At 49.8% G+C, this 14,362-nt stretch overlaps 1 protein-coding gene and 1 long non-coding RNA gene across 5 annotated transcripts; both read left to right on the forward strand.

Annotated features, from left to right (window-relative positions):
* The first annotated feature begins 207 nt into the window (after positions 1–207).
* LOC120698075 lies at positions 208–2,934 on the forward strand. 4 transcript variants are annotated; one of them, XR_005684710.1, is made up of 7 exons: positions 208–797; positions 914–1,430; positions 1,703–1,935; positions 2,001–2,094; positions 2,234–2,291; positions 2,377–2,436; positions 2,547–2,934. It is a non-coding gene; the product is annotated as an uncharacterized LOC120698075 (long non-coding RNA). The 4 variants fall into 4 exon arrangements; XR_005684709.1 differs by having other exon boundaries at positions 209–797; positions 914–1,389; positions 1,779–1,935; positions 2,561–2,934; XR_005684707.1 differs by having other exon boundaries at positions 211–797; positions 2,561–2,934.
* A 2,396-nt stretch (positions 2,935–5,330) lies between these two features.
* LOC120700676 (LRR receptor-like serine/threonine-protein kinase GSO2) lies at positions 5,331–6,921 on the forward strand. The gene is made up of 2 exons (XM_039984922.1): positions 5,331–6,239; positions 6,325–6,921. The coding sequence occupies exons 1-2, from the start codon at positions 5,331–5,333 to the stop codon at positions 6,919–6,921; spliced, it is 1,506 nt and encodes a 501-aa protein (XP_039840856.1).
* The last annotated feature ends 7,441 nt before the right edge of the window (positions 6,922–14,362 follow it).

Genomic DNA, 14,362 nt, shown 5'->3' on the forward strand with positions numbered 1-14,362 from the left:
GCGGGTCCGAGCAGATTAGTGTCGGCGGCGGCGGAGGGCAGCGGCGGAGGCGCCGGCGGCGGCGCCGGAGCCGTGGGAGGCGGGGGAAGGCGGGGGCGCGGCACCGGAAGCTTCTGCGATGGATCGACGGCAAATCGCACAAAGTGATGAATAGACACCCCCTCTTCATCTCCACTCCCACGCGGCCACGCCTGTCGCGGCAGGCGATGCGCGGGGTGACGCGGCGGCGGCCGCGGACGTGCCAGGGTGCTGCGGGCTGCATGCCTCGCCGGCGCGCTCGTAGTCCCGCTCGCCCGCCGCCACCACTCCTCCTCGCCGCGTGCCGCCGCCGCCACCGCTCCTCCTCCCCCACCGCCGCCGTTCCTCCTCCCCGCCGCGGATCTGCGCCACCGTCGCCACCACCTCCTCCTCCTACTCCCCGCCGCCTCCACCTCCTCCTCCTCCACCACCTCCTCTCCTCCTGTGTCCCTTAGGATCGCGAGGCATGCAGCCCGTGATGGTGCGGCGGACTATGGCGTCACGGTTCGGCGAGAGGCCGCGTCGCCGGAGAGCTAGCTCGACGTGCAGTGCCGGTGGAGCTCGGCCGGGCTGCAGCTGCCGGACGGGACCATCCTGGTGGAGCAGGTGGCCGCCGCCATCAGGATTGGATGATGCGTCAAGTTTGCCGGCAAGAACGAGGAAGAGAAGCATGAGTATTGGCGGCGGCGCGAGCTCCACCCCCCTGCGGCCAAAATTGCTCCTGAAGCCCGAGGACGCGCTGCTGCTGGGCCAGGTCCACCGCCTCGTCACGTCGCAAGGTGCGTGCCTGCCCTCCGCTCGTAGATCCCTCTTCGTCGTGGCCCAATTCCTCCGCTCCGGATGAGACGAGCTAATCCGTTCCCCATTCCCACCACTGATGCTGTCGCGTGCGCAGAGGTGACGAAGGCGATCCAGGCCTAGCGGCAGGACAAGGCGCGGCGGTGCAAGGAGGCGGCGCCCGACGACCGGCGGCCGCCGCCGCAGCCCGGGCCCGCCGTCGCCGCCGGCCAGGCGAGCGCTCGCGTGCGGCTCGCTCGCTCGCTCGTCCCCTGTCCGGCGTTCGCGTTCTGAGTGAACGAACTGCGAGTTCCGGCCTCCGATGATGAATCGCTGACTCGCCGCGGTGTTCGTGCAGGAGTGTCAGCGGGCGGATAAGTCGGACCAGCAGCACCGCGGCGGCGGCGGGTCCCGTGGCGTCGGGGCGAGGGGGCGGCACTGGCGGCCGTCGCTGCAGAGTATCTCCGAGTCGGCGAGCTGACGCGGCGTGCGCCGAGGCCGGCTGCTACCCGGCCGCGGCGAGCGGCTCCGGAGCGACAGACCGAGCGCGACGGCATTTTCAACAAGAAGCGCTTGCATTTTCAACGAATGATGGTTACTCACTCGACGTCTTTGTTGTTGGTTGGCATGACGAGGTAACACTATCTTAAGTTCTTCTGATTTCCATTTGGCAATGACCTGCAACTGCAAGAGTCTTGTTTTGCTTTTTAATATATATACATAGCGTCAGTATATGTCTATCTTTCAAAGATACAGTCAGAGAGCACGAAACCTCAGAATGCTTCTTGTGAAGTTAAAATAATTAGATGGCAGGTTGATTATTTGTGCCCAACAGGAAATATTCTGTTTGCAATGTTCCTGGGTTTAATTACATTGACTTGGTGAATAAAAGATACTCAAACGACAGTTGCAGGAAGCCTAAAATTGAAACAGTGTATGAATGCAAGACACCTTGCTCATGCTGCCTGCTCTTTTATTCAAAGATCGTACCATGCCAGCTGCATCTTCATTATGAAGCCGAAGAAACAAGACACTCTCCAAGTTCATACAAGCAGTCTCCTTTCAGCTATGGCCTATGTTCCCATTTGTCCCCTCTGCAATGGAATCCGGAACTATCCTCTCCTAAAAGAAGCTACAAAGGTGTATTTCCTACTTTTTCTAAAATTTAACTTTAGCTGAGTAACTCAACCTGCTAATTTCCCCAGGATCAAGTGCAGATATTTGAACGATTGTTTTCCACTGACCTGTTTCTGACAACCAACGAAAAATGTTAAATGTTCTTCTCCAATGAATGCAAAGGTATGCATCCATAATATTCAGTTGTCACCATTTCATGTTCAAAGACACAAGAATGGAGAGCTTCTACAAAAGGAGTCGTCCATTCCTGACAATACTTCAGAGAGAGGCACTGCCTTCATACAAGTCTCACTGTTTTCAGGATGGAGAACCTGGTGCTTAAGCTCCTTCTCCTCGTCCTCCTATTACAACTCTCGCTGGTATGTGCTTTGCATAATTTTTTTCCATGCTAAACTTGCCACATTGTATGTTTTATAAACCCTTGCAATTTACGATTTGTGACAGCTGCTATCCTGACCATTCGGCGTCGCATGTCCAGCATCCGCCTTCACAATGCCCATTCAGGTATTTTTTAACTTTAAAGTGTTTGCTACCCTGCCACAGATAATTTGTATATTCCAACCATATAGGATATCCCGTATATTTTGCTAATTATGATTCCATTGTAACATCAGTCATTCTTATGCAGCCTCCGCCCCGAGATGAAAGCTTCGACTTCATCACGCGGATATAATCTGAACCTCAGGAGCCAGCATATTCCCTAATCTTTCATCGTGCGGCAACAACGATAACCAAAGTTGCCGGTATTTTGTGCCATCAGCAACGTCGGGCCTTTTCAAGTTAACGTGTACAAATTAAACTAATTACAAAGCTCCACCATCATATTGTTATGCAGACCCATTCTCATCTGATCATTGTAATATGATATTTCAAGACTTAATTCTTGTACTATAGTATAGCCATATCTGACTCTGTTTTCTATCGGTACCTAAGTCCTTGATCGCTTCAGCCTGCGTAGCATTCCGTCAAATGAACGATGTCTGCTAAAACCGTTCTGCATCATCCAGCGCTTCAAATAATAAACATTATGCCTCCATCTTTACGTAAACTAATACCCAGATTGATGCCTACTTTGTTCCACAAAACAGATGGCCGTTTTGCAGGTCCCCGCGCGCAAGCGCGCGTCATGCACTAGTTTTTTTTGACTACCTGCCGCTGTGTTGTGCTGCGTTCTGAGCAGCTGCCCCGTTCTCTGGCCTTTCGCCCTCTCTGCTCTGCTGGACGGCGACGCCGCTGCAGCGGCGGCAGGTCGGACTGCTCGTCCGTCGTCAGTCATCAGAAGAGGATTTCGCTGTCTGATCCTGCGTCGAGCCACCTGGGTGGTCCTGTTTGTTCTTTATAGCACAAGTTGTACAAAATTTTTGACCAATAATTAGAGTTATTAAATAAAGATAATTTACAAAACTAACTCCATAGTCCTGCGCTACTTCGCGAGACGAATCTAACGAGGCATCACTGTAGCCAATTATCGATTAATTAATGTCATTAGATTCGTCGTGAAAATATTTTACAAATAAACTTTGTTTATTACTCCATGTATATGAGATTATTTTATCGGGAATTGTGTGTGCTACTCGTGCTACGGAAACAAAGGGCCGGTATATCCCGATCGTGTCAGCAGCTTTCGTAGAAGATCTCCATTCTACGAGGTGTCTGCCTGACTGCCATTCCGTATCTTCGCATCCATGGCTGTGTTTAGATGGGAAAAAGTGGGAGAAAAAGTCACATCGGTCACTGTAGTACACTGTAGTATTTTTTGTTTGTTTGTGGTAAATATTGTCCTACCATGACCTAACTAGGCTCAAAAGATTCGTCTCGCAACGTACATCAAAACTATGCAATTAGTTTTTTTATTTAACTACATTTAATACTCCATGCATGAGTCATTTACTATATTTAATATTTCGATGTGATAGGGTTGTGATGGAAAGTTTGAAAATTTTGTGGTATCTAAACACACCCCATCAATGGTCGCAGACTGACGAGTGGCTCCGCCTCGTCACCGCGCCTCGTTGTCCGTCTCCCCCTTTCTCATGCGAAGTCCCAACTCCCAAGAGTGGGCCTGTTTGGCTCCAGGACTTTTTCCAAAAGTCCCTATCACATTAAAAGGAATCTTACTATTTTATATTATTAAATAAAATCTGTTTATAAATGTTTTTTGACAGCTGAGTGCTTTTTCGCGAGACGAATCTAATGAGCCTAATTAATCGATGATTGGCTACAGTGATACTACAGTAACCATTCGCTAATCATAGATTAAGATACATCATTAGATTCGTCTCGCAGTTTAGCCCCAGGGTTCTGCAGTTAGTTTTATAATTAATATTTATTTAATACTTCTAAATACTAAAAAGTCCCTAGGACTTTTTTGAAGTCCCTCAATCTAAACACCCCTAAGAAACCAGAGGCCGGCGGTTGACGCCAGACATCCCCATCCGTCGAGCAGTTGCAATTTGTGTCCACCCCTCGTGCTCGTGCAGGTCGCGATCTGTACAGCCTGGGGAGAAGTTTCTTCTCTCTCGCGAGGCAGATTATTCAGTCTCCCAGTGCACTGCATAGCTCGACTGCTAGTATTCTACTTAAGGCTCCGTTTGGCACTGCTTCGGATGCTTGACCTTTATTTACTGTAGCAGTACTGTAGCGAGGCCAAGCGGAAACTAGCGAGACCCGGTTTTGCTGGCTTCTCCGGCTTCACCACTGTGCTAGTTCATTTTGCTCCATCGGTTACTATTTCGGCTTCGCGCTACAGTACCGCACAGTGCTGAACAGTGACGCGGCAACGTAGCACGAAGCTGAGCGGTGCCAAAAGGGGCCTAAGAGCATACTATTGGGCAAAATTAGCGGCAAAAAGTCATCAATTGCTGCAGTGGTGACGACCTCTTCAAGTCCTGAATGAAAATCACACAACGATAAAAAAAAATCAAGATTTGGTGACTCTCTTCGCTGTTCTAGCTTTTATCCTGCAGTTAGGATAATCATCGGGGACAACGCAAAAGGGATCGGCGTCGTGCGCGCCCCGTTCCCACTGCTACATAACAACGCTACAGTACCGCACAGTGCTGAACACTGAGCAAATAGGACTAGAACACCTAGTTTTTTATCATATTTTTTCCTAATTTTTTACAAATATTTTTGAATTTTTAAATTTGAAAACGAAAAATGGCGAAAAATACCGGAATTCCATTTCCCGGCTACTAGCGGAAACGGAAAATTTTCCGGTTTTCCGGCGGTTTTCCGCCGGAAAGTTGAACCCTGGCCAACGCACGCTCCAGGGTTCACACTTCACACGCAGGGTCCTCGCCACGATGGCTAGCCGCCGCCGCCGCCGCGGCGGCGCCCGCCGGGCAAACTGAACGCACGCGCGGAAACCAGAGCCCCCGAAAAGCCACGCCGAGGCCATGGCACCCGCGCCACTCCCGCGCGGCCACGCCTGCCTCCGCGCCCTGCCGCTGGTGGTCGCCTTGGCGCTGGCGCGCCTCCTCCCGGGCCACGCCGCGGCGCAGCAGGCCGACGAGGCGCGGCTGCTGCTCCGGATCAAGCGGGCGTGGGGCGACCCGCCGGCGCTCGCGTCGTGGGGCGCCGCGGCCTCGCACTGCAACTGGACCTACGTGGCCTTCGACGCGGCGGGTCGGGTCTCGTCGCTGGCGCTGGCGCTCCCCAACGTGACGCTGGCGGGCGCCATGCTGCCCGACGACATCGGAGGGCTCGCGGGCCTCGCGGTGCTCGACCTCTTCAACACCAGCGTCGGCGGCGGCTTCCCGGCGTTCCTCTACAACTGCACCGGCATCGCGCGCGTCGACCTCTCCAACAACCGGCTCGCCGGGGAGCTGCCGGCCGACATCGGCCGGCTCGGAGGCAGCCTCACCTACCTCGCCCTGGGCTACAATAACTTCAACGGCGCGATACCGGCGGCGCTGTCCAAGCTCACGAACCTGATCTACCTCGCCCTCAACGGAAACCAGCTCACAGGCACGATCCCGCCGGAGCTCGGTTTGCTGGTTAACCTCGAGACGATCAAGCTCGAGAATAATCTGTTCGGCGCCGGCACGCTGCCGGAGTCGTTCAAGAACCTGACGAAGCTGACGACCGTCTGGCTGGCCAACTGCAACCTCGGCGGCGAATTCCCGAGTTACGTCACGCGGATGACGGAGATGGTGTGGCTCGACTTGTCGATGAACGGATTCACAGGAAGCATTCCAACTGAGATCTGGAACCTCCAAAAGTTGCAGTACTTGTATTTGTACATCAACAACCTCTCCGGCGAGATCGCCATCAACGGCCCGATCGGAGCCGCAAGTTTGCTAGAGGTTGACCTGTCGGACAACCAGCTGAGCGGACCCATCCCAGAAAGTTTCGGAAGCTTGCTGCAACTGGTTCCTGAGCTTGCGCCAGAACAATCTCGCCGGCGGGATACCGCCGAGCATTGCCCGACTGCCGTCCTTAAAATTCCTGTGGCTGTGGAGCAATAACCTCACTGGAGTGCTTCCGGCCGAGCTCGGGAAGCGGACGCCGTTGCTGAGGGATATTCAGGTCGACGATAACAAATTGTCCGGTCCGATACCTGCGGGGATCTGCGACCATCACCAGCTGTGGGTGTTCACCGCCTCGGGCAACCGCTTGAATGGTTCGATCCCAGAGAGTCTTGCCGCCTGCCGAACTCTCATGTGGCTTGAGGTCGCCGACAACGAGCTGTCCGGCGAGGTGCCGGCCGCGCTGTGGACAGAGACGAAGCTCATTTCCCTGATCCTGCAGAACAATGGACAACTTACGGGAACGCTGCCGAAGGAGCTGTACTGGAATCTGACGAGGCTATACTTGGATAACAACCGGTTCGGTGGTCCCATTCCTGGAGCAGCCGCTCGGCTCCGGAAGTTCCACATCGCGAACAACTTGATCTCCGGCAGAATACCGGCAGAGCTTGTCACTGGGATGCCACAGCTGAAGGAGCTGAACCTGGCGGGGAACATGTTGTCCGGGGGAATCCCTTGACTGTTCTGGTTAAATCTTAGTATTGTACATCGTGCGTGTATAACACAAGCTGTGTGTTCTGTTTTTCCAAAGCCATTTTACGACTCCCATACTTTAGATGGTAGATACCTTGCCTAACAGTTGAAATTTAGATATTTGGCTAGCTGGTTGTGCATAAAGTGAACTTCCAAAAAGAAGGTTTAATTACTAGGAAAAAGTCCAATTTTCACCCTCGAACTATAGCAAAAATCTGATTTTCAACCTTCAACTACAAAACCGGACAACATAGGTCATCCAACTGTCAAAACCGGACAAATTTGGCCCTTAAGGTGGTTTTGCATTTTCTACAAAAATTAAATAAATCTAATTAGATCTAAAAAAACCAAAACTAATTCATTTTAAATCAGAAAAATATGAAACTAGTACTAAAATTTTTCTAAAAATGCAACCTATCTATTATTGCTCCATTTGAATCTTAGTTATTAAAAATAATAGTCATAACTGCAAGCAACTAAATATTATGAACATAAAAAAATTAGATCTGAATTGCTCACAAGTCATTTGACAATAGATATGTTACATTTTTAGAAAACTTTTGATAACTATTTCATAAATTTTTGACTTCAAATGAATTACTTATAAATTTTTTAGTATAAATTAAATATTTTTAATTATCACAAAATGGAAAACCACCTTCAAAACCAGGGGCTAAATTAGCCCGGTTTTGACAGTTGGATGGGCTATATTGTCCGGTTTCGTAGTTGAAGGTTGAAAATCAGACTTTTGCGATAGTTGGAGGGTGTAAACCAGACTTTTCCCTAATTACTAGCATTTTTTTTCTTTCAGGTAAAAGAGAGCATAGTGTTAAAAGAAATCACCACATTCATCCAGAGAATTTAGAAATTCTTACATTAATCTAGAAAAGGAATGATTTGCATCATTGAAATGAAGATCTAGCGGTCTAGACTAACCCTAATAGTCCATGTTGAATATGAAAAATGTCGTGGTGTGCAAACCTACAGCCGGGTGGCATAGTGCACCCGCCTAAACCCAGAGGGTGAGTACTCGGGGGTTAGCTAGGATTAGCCCAATCTCAGAGGTAGAACACGATGAACACAGCTGGTTTAGAGTGGTTCGGGCCGCCGGAGCGTAATACTCTACGTCCACTGTGTGTTGTATTGCTTGCGCTCTCCAGCTGAGTCTTGAGAGAGTCTGAGGATCTATGTGTATATGTGTTAAAGCAGGCGTGCTCTCCCTTTTATATGTCCAAGGGGAGCACGTACACTGAGCGGAGCCCCGACATGTGGACCCGGCGATGTATTATAAACTACACTTTGGCTTTCAATGCCTCAGATCCGGAGATCTTGTCGTCGGCTTCCGTGCGTAGCTTCTGACCAGGGATGGTCTTGAGCTGTCCTGTCGGAGTAGAGTCTAGCCTCTGCAGCCGCGCGTCGAGGTCATGACGAAGCGCCGAACTACTGACTCAGTCCACTGTAGCAGCGTGCACTGTTGCTCCAGTCAGTAGCTGGTCATCATGACTCGTCGCCCATGCGCACAGCGCTGAGTCTTTAATGCTTGTCTTGGTAACTGACGAGCTGCCTCGGTAACTGGCGATCCACAGTGTAGACTGACAAAAGCTGCCCCGTACCCAGAGGCAGCAGAGCCCGCCTCAACCACTCGCACTTAATGCGGGTGGGTGAGGGAGCTTTCAGCGGAAGGCTTCCGCCCGCGCCCGCGTCTGCGTGACACGTGCGGCTCCGGACCTCTCCTGAGCAGCTAGCTGAGCCGAGAACTCACGGGGTCCGGATAGTCACGTGGAGGTCCCGGACCCATCTGCGGGAGTCCGGATGGCACGTGGAGGTCCCGGACCCACCTGCGAGGGTCCGGGTCCGCGGTCACAGGTGCTGAGCATTTCCACCTCTGGGACACGTGGTGACACCAGACCCGTCCCCGAGCGGGAAGCGGGTCCGGGACCGTTGGTCCGATGAGATGGAGTCGGACCCCAGGGGTCCGGCTGCTCAGCTCCTTAGGGCGTAGTTACGGATAACTACACAAGTCTTGGCATAGTATGAGTGGGTACCCCAGCTGTAGGGTACCGACAAAAAAAATAGTGATTTACGCCGTTGAATTTATAAAGAAGGGTAGTGAAAAAGGATTCCAAAAGAATCGAATTCCATCTGCGCTTTAATGATTTTGAGCCCATATTTGATTAATTTCAATGGAGAATATTGGATTAAATACATTAGTGAATATTTGATTAAATACATTCAAAATCAATTACCATCATAGTACGCCATGAGTCGCGCTTGGATCATGTAGCTTACAATTGCCGTGGCAGTAGATTTGACTTAGTATGCTATAAAAATTAGAAATATAAAAATTATATGTCAATTTATGATTTTCATATTTGTTTAGAATAAAAATTTTACGATGATAAAAAAATATCTGAAGGAGTCTAGCTGCGCTATTAGCGTGGACCAACATACTAGTTTTTTTTTTTAAATTATTGGAGTGGAACGGGCCGTGTCTCTATGTAAGAGCAGGAGAGTGGGCCGTGCTTATGTATTGGGCCAATGGATGGAAACTGTTGGGGCGCAGTCATTGTTGGCGGTTTTTTTATTTTTTTTATTTTTATTTTTTACAAAAATATATTTTCGATTTAGAAATTTACAGGAATATACCCCAGCTGCCCTGTTGCCGGGCGGCCAGGACCTGGCCGCCCGGCAGCGGGGCGGCAGGGGCATTTCTGAAAAAAAATTGCGGAGAAAATTGCGCGCAGGTCCCTGGGGGCCGGTCGCCCGGCAGTGGGGCGGCCAGCCCTGACCGCCCGGCTGCAGGGCGACCGGCTCTCCCATCCTTATATAAGGGTTGGCTGGCCCCCACCCCTCATTTGCATCACTAAAATTCCAGAAATCAAGAAAAAAGAAGGAGGGAGGGAGGGAGAGAGAGAGGCGAAGCCCTACCGGATTTTCGAGCCGGCGACTACAGGTAACCAAAATTCTTCTATGTTTTACAAATAGATTATGTTGTAATTATTTTTGTTGAAACAGTAGATTAACAATCAATTTAATTATTGTTAGGAGTGATTAGTGGTACATTTAGGTGCAGTTACTTGTAATGATTAGCGTTGATACAGTACATTTAGTGTTAGATTAAGTATTAGAAAGTACTAGAAAATTGTTAGAGAAGTATTAGAAAGTCTTAAAAATTGGAAGATAATATTAAAAAAATTTAGATAATGTTAGAAAATTATAGAAAGTATTTTGTTGAAACAGTAGTTTAGCAATCAGTTTAATTATTATTAGGAGTGATTAGTGGTATATTTAGGTGTAGTTATTGATAATGATTAGCATTGATATAGTATATTAGCAATCTGATTACTCACTTGTGATTGCCAGGGCTCAACACCATGGCATCCTCAGGATCCACCTCCATTCCATGGAGTAAGTTGACGGAAACAGTGCTAATCTACTGTTTCAATAAAAATAATTACAACATAATCTATTTGTAAAGCGTAGAAGAATTTTGGTTACCTGCAGTCGCCGGCTCGAAAATCCGGCAGGGCTTTGCCTCTCTCCCTCCCTCCCTCCCTCTTTTTTCTTGGTTTCTGGAATTTTAGTGATGCAAATGAGGGGTGGGGGACCAGCCAACCCTTATATAAGGGTGGGAGAGCCGATCGCCCCGCTGCCGGGCGGCCTGGGGGCCGGCCGCCCCGCTGCCGGACGACCGGCCCCAGGGATCTGCTCGCAATTTTCTCCGCGAATTTTTTTTTAGAAATGCCCCTGCCGCCCCGCTGCCGGGAGGCCAGGCCGCCCGGCAGCGGGGCAGTCGGGGTATATTCCTGTAAATTTCCAAATCAAAAATATTTTTTTATAAAAAACGAAAATAAAAAATAAAAAAATAAAAAAACCGCGTCAGTGTTGCTCGTCTGTCGTCAGTCGTCAGAAGTGGATTTCGCAATCTGATCCTGCGTCGAGCTTTGCCTAGAGGCCGGGGCATAGCTCGAATTCCCGATCGTGTCTGCAGCTTTCGGACAAGATCTCCATCCCACAAGGTGTACGCCACTCTGTATCGTCGTATCCATCCATGGTCACCACGTCTCGTTGTTCGTCTCCCCCCTTTCTCATACGAAGTCCGAAGACTGGAAAAACCAGACGCCGCCGCCGGCGACGCCGGACATCCACGTGCGGGTCGCGATCTGTGCAGCCCAGCCCAGGGGAGAAGTTTCTTCTCTCTCTCTCTCTCGAGGCAGATTACTCATTCAGTCTCCCGGTAGACCAGCAAAGCTCGACTGCTACTGCTACTCACGACTCTCTTTTTTACTAAAGAGTGTATTGGGTAAAATTAGCGGCAAAAAGTCATCAATTGCTGCGGTGGCGACGACCTCTAGATGTCCTGAATGAAAAGCACCCAATGATACACATAACAAAATTTGATGACTCTCTTCGCTGTTCTTGTTTTTCTCCTTTTGCAGTTAGTGTGCTATACTGCAAAGCTTCTAGATGACGGCAATGTTTAATTCATAGACCTTTCGACTAACACCAGAGACTAAGCACAGGCTTAAAAGCTCAGTTTGCGCGGAAATCAGTTCATTACAGAATTACAGTACACTTGAGATTTAACATAGACTTGCATTCTAGAAGCTGTCTGTTTTTTTTTCAGCTATGGTCTCTTTATCCGGCGAGTGGCCCATCTCGACACCCTGTCCGCTACCCTTCTAGACATTTTGGACTCCGAAAAGTTGAAAACTACTAGACGCCAGATGATACGGCGGCTTGACGCTTGAGGTGTGGACAGATCGATTCGTGGACGAACCTCTCCTCTGTCTAGCCACGCGCCGTCGAGCGGGCGGGCGGGTGGCTATCTTTCACTTCCTCTGCAACTGCAATCTAACAAGAGAGAGAGGCTACTCTTCTTCTTCGTCTCTCGAAGCAAATTATCTTTTCAGTCCACGGATGGACAGTGTGGACTTTGCAGTGGCACCATGTTTCCATACCGCTTTGTCACTTTCCAAAAGGATAAAACAAAAAAAAAATGTTCAGGAATTCAGGAATGTGGGATTCGCTGTGAAACCGCATTTACTTGCTCGGCTGTGCCGAAATCTAGTGTGAAACAGGGGTATTCAGACTTAACAGACGATTAAACGGCTGAAATCGCGATTCGAGTAGCGAGCAACTTACTTGAATACCAGTGATGACCATTGCTGCATAATAAAGTGCTATCAGAGAAACAGATGCATGTTTCGAAGACTGCTCCATGCTGGAAATTTTAGACCCCAGATACAGTAGCTCACAGACCAAGAAGGTGTGGCGGCCCGTACAGTTCAGTTCAGTTGCGATCGAGAACAAGAGAGAGGTGCAGAGTTGGTAGGTTTGCCGAGAACAGCCGACAGCGGGCGCTAGTGATGTTCCCGTGGAAAGGCAGTACAGCTTTGAGAAGCTGGTCCACGCACGGCGAGTTCGTGAGGATGGTCAGCAAAGGCGAGCCGCCCTTGGAAATTTTGTTCCGCAACCTGACGTTGGGCGGCGACGCTTCCCACTCCTTTCCTTCCCTGCACCGCACCACCAGCTCACATCTGGATCACGCACACGACGGGACGTCTGGTTGGATCGGCACTTGGCCATCTCTGTGGGAGGGAGACCAGTCAATGGGCCGGCGATCAACCAATCATTTGGTAGCAGCGTTCTAGAAGCGGCAGTGTTTTTTTATGAGAGTAGAAGCGGCAGTTCATGGCGTGGAAAACTATTTATGCTACAAACTTTCTAGATAATATTCATGATAGTACTTCCGTTATTGTATTTTGTAGATGTATAATTTTTGTTATTCACTTTTTTAGATAAAGGAAAATTCCGGCCTTGAACATTCATAAACAAAAGCCTACAGCATGAAGTTACAAGAGTTTTTAGACTCTAAACCTCAAAAGAAGATCTAAAAATACAAGAAACAAAACTCTAAAACAAAAAAAGAAATAAAAAAGACTAAGCTTCAATTCTTCTCTTGGTCCACGTTCAATCTTTGCAAAATCTTTAAGCAACACCAAACCATCACATTATTTGTCTTCTTAAAAACTCGATGTCTGTTGATGCCGCCAAGGTATTAAAGTTGATCGAAAGATCTCCAAGACGACGCTCCAAAAAGAAAACAACATCAAAGGCGTCGTCGGCGCCTCATCCAGCAAGCTAGAGTTGGATTTTCACCCGAAGATTCATTAAAATTTGTGAAGATAGCGCATCGGCAATGTCTCCAACAAAAAAATCGGTGCAAGAAGTGACGCCATTGCCGGCCGGCGTGAGGCCGGACTAGGATTTCTCCCTGTTCTCCCCACCTTTGCACGCCTGCGACCACAGGAGGACCTGCTGATGGTCGGCCAGCTTCCAAGGCCGAGTCCCCACCAGCGAGCCGTAGAAGCCATTGCCGTCTCCCAATCTTGCTGTCGCGCCGACATCATGGCCGAGCCTCCCCCGAACAGGGCTGGTAGGCATGCCGCCGCCTCGTAGCGGTTGCCCGGCAGAGCGCTGTGTGAAGATGCCAACGCCGCCGCCGAGGGGGCCCCCGCTGCGTCAAACCACAGCCTGCCGTTACCGTTGGAGTAGCCCATGGATCCGGACGCTCGGCCCCCGTATCCGCACCCAGACCACAGCTATCACCGTCGAAGCTGCCATGACCGACGGCACCGTCACGAAGGATGGGACTGCCACGCCCGCCGAATCCTTTCCCCACTCGTCAGATCCGGCAAAAGGTAACCCGGATCTGATCTCAACGGCATCGGAGACGCCGCTCCTGTGCTGCCGATGCTGACCTTCTCGGCAGGTTTCCCCAATGGGAGAGATAAGGAGGGAGGAGGAAGAACCTAGCCGTCGCTGTCCTTGCTCTCCACCGGACTTCCGGCCTTGAGCTTCGATCCGGCGGCAGACAGGGCGCCGCCTGTGTCGCCCCGAGGAGAGAGCGACGCGGGAGCCTCTTTCTTTTTTTTTCTTTCAACTTAATAAACATTAAGTTGTTATGCACTTAGATATATGCTATGTTTAAATACATAATGCCCTTATTTATTTTCCTTCGACTCTAGATTTGGGGAGATGTTAGCATGCTGCGTCAACTTTTAGAAGATGAGAAGAGAGGTGCAGTGAAACTAGAAGCAAATCTCAATGCGTACTCAGGCTGCCCGCAGTTCCTTGTTCTAAAATTCTTGGATCAGAATTGTTTGATCCGCCAGGACGGCCAGTCCGCCACGGTGAGCATCGACCTGAACCTAGGAGCACAATTGTCTCGTGTCCACCCAGGAAGGAAAGGTGCCCGGCCGATAAAATAAAATAAACCGGAGAAAGTGGCCGACCGTGATGCGGCCCACATGAATAAGAGTAGTATGTATTTGTCATGGAGCACGTGTGGTATATGTGCCGTCCGTTCGATCTTCGCTTTCTGTTTGAAGACGACCGACCATATATTATGCCCAATCAAAGAG

This window comes from Panicum virgatum, chromosome 3K, assembly GCF_016808335.1.
Source record: "Panicum virgatum strain AP13 chromosome 3K, P.virgatum_v5, whole genome shotgun sequence".
NCBI lineage: Eukaryota > Viridiplantae > Streptophyta > Magnoliopsida > Poales > Poaceae > Panicum > Panicum virgatum.

Coding starts and splice junctions, on each gene's coding strand:
- LOC120700676 (XM_039984922.1), top strand. CDS start 5,331: ATGGCACCCGCGCCACTCCCGCGCGGCCACGCCTGCCTCCGCGCCCTG. Junction 6,240..6,324: donor GAGCCGCAAGTTTGCTAGAG/GTTGACCTGTCG, acceptor AGCTTGCGCCAG/AACAATCTCGCCGGCGGGAT.